The sequence below is a fragment of the Myxine glutinosa genome, chromosome 5 (assembly GCF_964187855.1).
Source record: "Myxine glutinosa chromosome 5, kmMyxGlut1.1, whole genome shotgun sequence".
Taxonomy (NCBI): domain Eukaryota; kingdom Metazoa; phylum Chordata; class Myxini; order Myxiniformes; family Myxinidae; genus Myxine; species Myxine glutinosa.
This window is the reverse complement of record NC_136265.1, coordinates 187,752,439-187,759,549: the sequence shown is the minus strand read 5'-3', so window position 1 is coordinate 187,759,549 and position 7,111 is coordinate 187,752,439. Positions and strand designations below refer to the sequence as shown.

General features: G+C 39.6%; 1 protein-coding gene across 1 annotated transcript in view; it reads left to right on the top strand.

The window, feature by feature from the left end:
• LOC137426594 (synaptosomal-associated protein 25) overlaps nt 1-6,245 on the top strand; it is a 121,460-nt gene extending 115,215 nt beyond the window's left edge. The window contains exons 7-8 of the mRNA XM_068115260.2: nt 1,369-1,513; nt 3,815-6,245. Of these exons, the coding sequence (XP_067971361.1) occupies nt 1,369-1,513; nt 3,815-3,874 (205 nt within the window). The 3' untranslated portion in view covers nt 3,875-6,245. The remainder of the gene's footprint in view (nt 1-1,368; nt 1,514-3,814) is intronic.
• Nucleotides 6,246-7,111: the final 866 nt, after the last annotated feature.

Sequence of the window (7,111 nt, the reverse complement as noted above, 5' to 3'; positions counted from 1 at the left end):
TTTGGGAATGGGAATGAAAGGGGATCTATCTATTTGAATTCGGTGCAATGGAAGTGTCAATTAATGGAAGACAAGGCCTTACCCTACTACACAGAATAAGGAAATAACTGTCAACAAGGGGGAAATCTATGATTGGCTAACGTGAGTGCTTATGAAATAACTACGGAACGACCTTTGACCTTTATACACAACTGGAGGCAGGAGGGTCCAGAATAAAGCAATCAAAAAACAAAAAACACAATCCTCATATCCACAATATATATATATATATATATATATATATAATATATATATATATATATATATATATATATATATATATATATATATATATATATATATATATATATATATAGATATATATATATATATATAGACATATAGATAGATATATATATAGATATATAGATATATAGATAGATATATATATAGATATATAGATAGATAGATAGATAGATAGATAGATATATAGATAGATAGATATATATATATCCATGAACCATTCTTTTTTGAAAATTTCACAATCGAAGGAAGATAGAAAAAAATAACTTTGCCATTATTGTAATCATCACTGCCTACTTTGGAGTCTACAACATTATAAAGATGGTTCGGCCAAATTATTCAGACTTCAAGTTCAAGTTGAAATTCAAGCTTATTTCCACAATCATTAATAAAATACAAAATGAGTAATTAAGACAATATGAATATGAAGTGATGTTGAGGTGTCTATGTTAAATGCCAGGCTTGTATTATATCGACCCCCATTTCATACATATATGTCTAACATGAGTATATACATGTATTACACACACTTGGACTTATTTGAACAACACAGATTTAGAGTGAAAGAAGAAGAAGAAATACAGGAAAGAGAAGAGGGAGAAAGATGGGGGGGGGGGGGCGGGGGGGAGAGGGCTCCAGTAAATGCCAACGTAAATTTCACCGTTATCTTGAAATTATCCTACTTGGAATACTGATGAACAGAATAAGATTGTTTATGCGTCAACTGTATGTTTATTCAATAGTGCATACGTTTAAATGAATAAAGGCCAGGGGTTTATTTCAGGTTCTATCTTCAAAGACTTCAAGCCTTTTGTTTCCCTTCTCAAGGCACTTGTTATCTGCGCGAAACATTACTTCTTGTGGCAGAATCCACCGAAGGAAGAAAAAGCTTTGAAGTTGCATCTTATTAAATCTTTCAGACATGGCCCCATCATCTGCAGAATTATTTTAAGAATTGTATCTTCCTATCAAAATAATTTCTTATCGACTTAGCAAAACGTCTTAGTTGGAATTTGTGTATAACTGAAAAGAGAATTGTCTAATTGAAAGTAAAGTGCTCATTATGTCGTGTTTCTGTACTTGTAGAGTGACCGACGATGCGAGAGAGAATGAGATGGATGACAACTTGGAGCAAGTGAGTGGTCTCATTGGAAACCTGCGGCACATGGCTGTAGACATGGGCAATGAGATCGACACACAAAACCAACAGATCAACCGCATTACAGACATGGTGAGATTCCGACTTAAATTATTCCATTCTGGTGGTATGCATGTGTGTAGATACAGTCACGTGAAAAAGTAAGTACACCCCATGTAAAGTCTTGACTTTTTCAACATATTTCAACATACAGCTATTTGATCTTCATTTCAACAATATTGATAGATAAAGGTGATATAATATAACAAATATCATGAAACATTTACATTTTGTAGTCCATTGTATAATTTAAATAAACATAAATGCAAATTTCGCATGTGGAAAAAGTAAGTACACCCCATGAAATGTTTTTTAAAACTTTTTAACATATGTGGACATATATTTGATCTTCATTTAAATAGTATCTATAGATAAAGGTGATCTAATTGAACAAAAAACAATGAAAATTGACTTTGCAATAATTTATTCAACAAAAAATTAACAAAGATGCCATTTCCTTCTGTGGAAAAAGTAAGTACACCCTTGGCTCTAATAGGTGGTATTGCCCCCTTTGGCAGAAACAACCTCAAGTAGGCGTTTCTTATGACTGTCTACCAGTCTCTGACATCGACCGGGAGAAATTTTTGCCCACTCCTCCATACAGAATTCTTTTAGCTGTGCGACGTTTGAGGGGTTTCTTGCATGCACAGCTCGTTTCAAATCCCCCCACAACGATAGGATTTAGATCCGGGCTTTGACTTGGCCATTCCAGAACCCTCCATTTCTTTCTTTTCAGCCATTCCTTGGTGGATTTACTGGCATGTTTAGGGTCATTGTCATGTTGCAAGGTCCACCTTCGGTTGAGCTTCAACTTTCCGACAGATGGCCTCACATTATCCTCAAGCACCCTCTGGCACGAAAGCCCACAGAATCTTGTTTCTCACAGTCTGAGAGTCCTTTAGGTGCTTTTTTGCAAACTCCAAGTGGGCTTTCATGTGTCTTTCACTGAGGAGAGGCTTCCGTCTGGCCACTCTGCCATAAAGCCCAGATCGGTGGAGTGTTGCAGTAATGGTTGTCCTTCTGGAAGTTTCTCCCATCTCCACACAGGATCTCTGGAGCTCAGCCAGAGTGACCATCGGGTTCTTGGTCACCTCTCTTACCAAGGCCCTTCTCCCCCGATTGCTCAGTTTGGCCAGGCGGCCAGCTCTAGGAAGAGTCCTGGTTGTTCCAAACTTCTTCCATTTAAGAATCATGGAGGCCACTGCGCTCTTGGGAACCTTCAATGCAGCAGAATTTTTTTTGTAGGCTTCCCCAAGTCTGTGCCTCGACACAATCCTGTCTCTGAGCTCTGCAGGCAGTTCCTTCGACCTCATGGCTTGGTTTTTGCTCTGATATGCATTGTCAGCTGTGAGACCTTATATAGACAGGTGTGTGCCTTTCCAAATCATGTCCAATCAATTGAATTTACCACAGGTGGACTCCAATCAAGGTGTAGAAACATCTCAAAGATGATCAAGAGAAATCGGAGGCACCTGAGATAAATTTCAAGTGTCATAGTAAAGGGTCTGAATACTTATGTAAATGTGATATTTGAGTTTAAAAAAAAAAAAAATTTGCAAAACTTCCTAAAATCCTGTTTTCTCTTTGTCATTATGGGGTATTGAGTGTAGATTGGTGAGGGAAAAAATGAATTTAAACGATTTCAGCAGAAGGCTGCAACATAACAAAATGGGAAAAAAGTGAAGGGGTCTGAATACATTCAGAATGCACTGTATGTATGTCTATGTGTATGTGTATGTATGTATGTACTGTATGTGTTTGCATGTATTTATGTATGTATGTAGTAATGTGAGGGGGCAGAAGGAAGAGGGGAGGGGAGGAGAGGGGGAGAACATTTAAATAGCTGTTTGGAATGTGACTGGTTCGGCACGATACTAGGAGCATGGGCTGGATGTGGGAAGGGGGGGGAGGGGGGGGGGGGGGTGGTTGGAGAAAGTGAGAAGGAGAGGTGGAGAGCATTTAAATAGCCGTTTTGAATGTATCTGGTTGGGGCAATGTGGGGAAGGGAGAAAGGTGTGAGAGGATAGAGGGTGGGGATAGAAGGGGTGAGTTGATGACTTGAAGTCATATCACATGGAATTACACATGCTTTACATTACAAACTGTTTCACGTGTACAGTGCCTGCAGAAAGTATTCACATCCCTTGACTTTTTCACAATTTGTTGTGTTACAGCCTGAATTTAAAATGGATTAAATTGAGATTTTTTGTCACTGACCAACATATAATACCCATAATGTCAAATTGAAGAATTTGTTGTGTATATGTTTGTACAGATTACCAATTACCTTTTTTTGTTTTTGAACCTGTCACTGACGTGCTCAACCCTTCTCAGGCAACCATGAACGAGGCCCGGATTAAGGAGGCAAATGACCGTGCCAACAAACTGCTCTGAATGTGGCCGCGCAGATGCTCGGGAGGTGTAAGCCGGAGGCATTTCACCACCTTGCCCTCAATATGCAGCTCCCAGCTTCAGCGCAGTCTGTAGAGTAGGCAACAGCTCATGTCAGTCATCACAAGGCTGGATTCCCCTCTCTCAAGGCTCCCCATGTCTCAATAGAGCTTTTATCGCTAGCGGACGTTTTTGCCTCAAAGTTTCTGTCTTTGTCTCGTCTTTGTTGCAGCGCATGGCAGCACCTTTCTCGGTTTTAAAGGAAGGAAAGCGCCGGGTCAACTTCAGTGCCTCAGCATGTCACGTGACAATTGAAATCAGAACACCCACCAGGTGGTGTTGCAGACAGAAAGTTGGCTCTTATTATTTCTAATCTCGAAGCTGTTGAGTGGTGCAAGTGTCCTAATGGTAAATATTGACATCATGCCACCTGTCTGTTGTCCTCGCATGCAGTAAAGTGTCAGCGTGTTGCATTATACCGCTGCCACATTGTGGTCGTTGGCTTGCAAAACAACTTGAACTTGAGAGTTTGCAAAGCTTTTCTTATTCAGTGCATAAAGCAACCATAAATTGGTGTTGACACACACAAGTGATAGTAAAGAGGACCCACTGGAATAATGAAAGTGAAGGCAAACTTACAATATGTTCGTAATAATTACTCTGGTTTGGATAATCCCACACAGAGCGCCATTAATTGAGACCGCATAAGCAACACGATGGACCCGAGGCAGGTATTGCACACATCTGATTTAATAAGTACTTGGTAAAGTTTGCAAAATTCCGGTTTGTTCTTGAAAGCGAAATGTAAGCCAGATTAAACAACCAAATGTTTGGTGCAATCAATGTCTTTTTGCCCAAACCAGTGCGGTCTTCCCTATAGACCTTCTGAACTCTACAAACATTCACAAAATGCTATAGCACTGATGATGTCTGTCCAGTGGGAATTTGAAAGAAAAACAAAGCCCCAAAAATATCTGAACTGAGTGTTGAGGGAGGCCTTCATCCTGCAGTGCAATAAATAGGCTGGTCAAGGCAAGTTGTTGTTGTTGTTTTATAGCCCCGGACATTTCTCTCAAACAAGCACGGAGACAGCCGATCGATCTCGTAGGAGCGACTCAAAGATCCCCCACACCCAGGATGGTGTACCCCCACCATCATAAAGTCAGGGCCACGACAGAGTTTGAGAGAGAGAGAGAGAGAGAGAGAGACGAGGAAAAGGGCCGGTCCATGTGGACCGATCGTCACGGTGACCGCGCTGCCCTGACGAAATTGGGTAGCAGGGAAGAATGGGGAAGATTTGTCCCACGACTTGCGTCGGGTGCAACCACCACGAAGAGGCGTCCCCGATAGTTGTCAAGGCAAGTTGTCAATATGGCTGTTTAACCACTAATATTGCTCAAAAGCTGCATAGTTATTGCATATGGAGGTATTTTTGCAACTCTACAAGACTACTTCACATGCATATTTCTTTCACCAGACAAATGTCAGTGCCAGGCCTTTGCAAATAAGTCAGGATGACAGACAGGTCAATGCTATACCATGATCGAGTTGTAATGACCAAAATAATTAAGTAAAAGCAAGAATTCTACAAATGGGACCAAAATAAACATAAACTTCTACCTTTTACCTTTTTGGGGCAATAGTGTAAGTGTGCAACTTTTACATCTAAACCTTAATCAAAATCTAAAATGCATGATTTGCTTATTTTCTTTACCTAGGAGACTAGTTTTAAACAGACATATTGTATGCAAAGTCCTTCTTATGAACCGCAAAATTTATAATTCTCCAATAAAGCCACCAATTGTTCTGTTAGCCATGGCCTTTGTGTAAAGTATGAAAAGTTTGCTACTTTGGAAACTTGTGATGTCAACAAATGGTCATAGAGAAGCAAGTTACATTCAGCATATGCAAGTTATAACTTCTCAAGCTCTTCCATGCGTACTTGCAGATTACTCGAATCAAAGGCAACCGAGGGATTTTATGTTTTACACAAAAGTTGCAGAAATACATGAATTTAGAACCACTGGGATCAAACAGAAAGTTATAGTGCTGAAATGTCCCAGAGTTCTTGAACTAACATAAAAACATGAAATCTCTTTTACGTAATGGCTGCCATTGTGGGAGTTATTTTGTTTTTTTTGGTATAAAGTAATAATTGCATCAATCTAGTAAAATAACAAAACAGCATTAGGATTATCAGCTAACAATGAACACTGTCGTATCAGAGCATTCCTCAAGTATTTTATTTGCAGGTGGTGTTTTGAGGTTGGGTTCAATTCCTTAGTTGGAATGAGCAGCTGTTCATGACACCTTCCAAAGTGTTACACCAACCAGTAAACAGTAATCGTATAAATAACATAAAAAGCACAAGCTCAAAAAAAAAAAGTAGTGTGAATCGAAATAAAAAGTAGTGGCATTAATGAAGCAGCCTCGTGATAAACTGGATTCTAAGCAAAACGCAATAATAACACAGATTGGTCATCAAATGACCTGGCCATTACTCTCGGAACAATACGTCCGCATAACCTACGTCCGCACAACCCACGTCTGCTTAACCTACGTCTGCATAACATACGTCTGCATAACCTACGTCCCCATAACCTTTTCCGAGAGTAACGTGCCATTGGAAGTAGAAGTGTTTACACTAGTTGATGGGAAAAACATTTTTTCCAAGATCGAGGCTCATGGAACAGCGAGGAGTTGAAATATTTGAACTCACAGTAGGGTATTGGGGCAACAGTTGGATACAATAAGCAAGAGTATGAATGAACTTGAAAATAGGAGAGAAAGGAGGAGGAAGAAACGCAGTAACCTGCAAGTAATAGGGTTGGGTTAGAAATGGTTAATGAGGGAGAAAATATGAGAGATAGGGATGGGGGATGACGCGAGATGGTGCACAGCTTGTTTGAAGCCCTGGAGGGAAGAATAAGAATATCTAGTAGAATAGATAGAGTGTGGAGACGGTTCACAATTTATCCTTATAAAACGAGCTTTGAACGTGACCTGAGGGCTGGTGCACAATTTTCAAAATGGTGGCCATCAACACGTGCATCTCATCATGCCAACAACATGGGAATGCCAGTTAAAACTACCAACAGAAAAAGGTGTAGAAATGAAGGTTTTGTGAATAACAAGCATACGTATGGTGTAACAAATAATTTATTGTATCAGATTAAATGATGTTTGATTGCATTTTCTTTCTTCAACCCTGTAAATGTCTAAATCAAAAGGCTTGAGCGC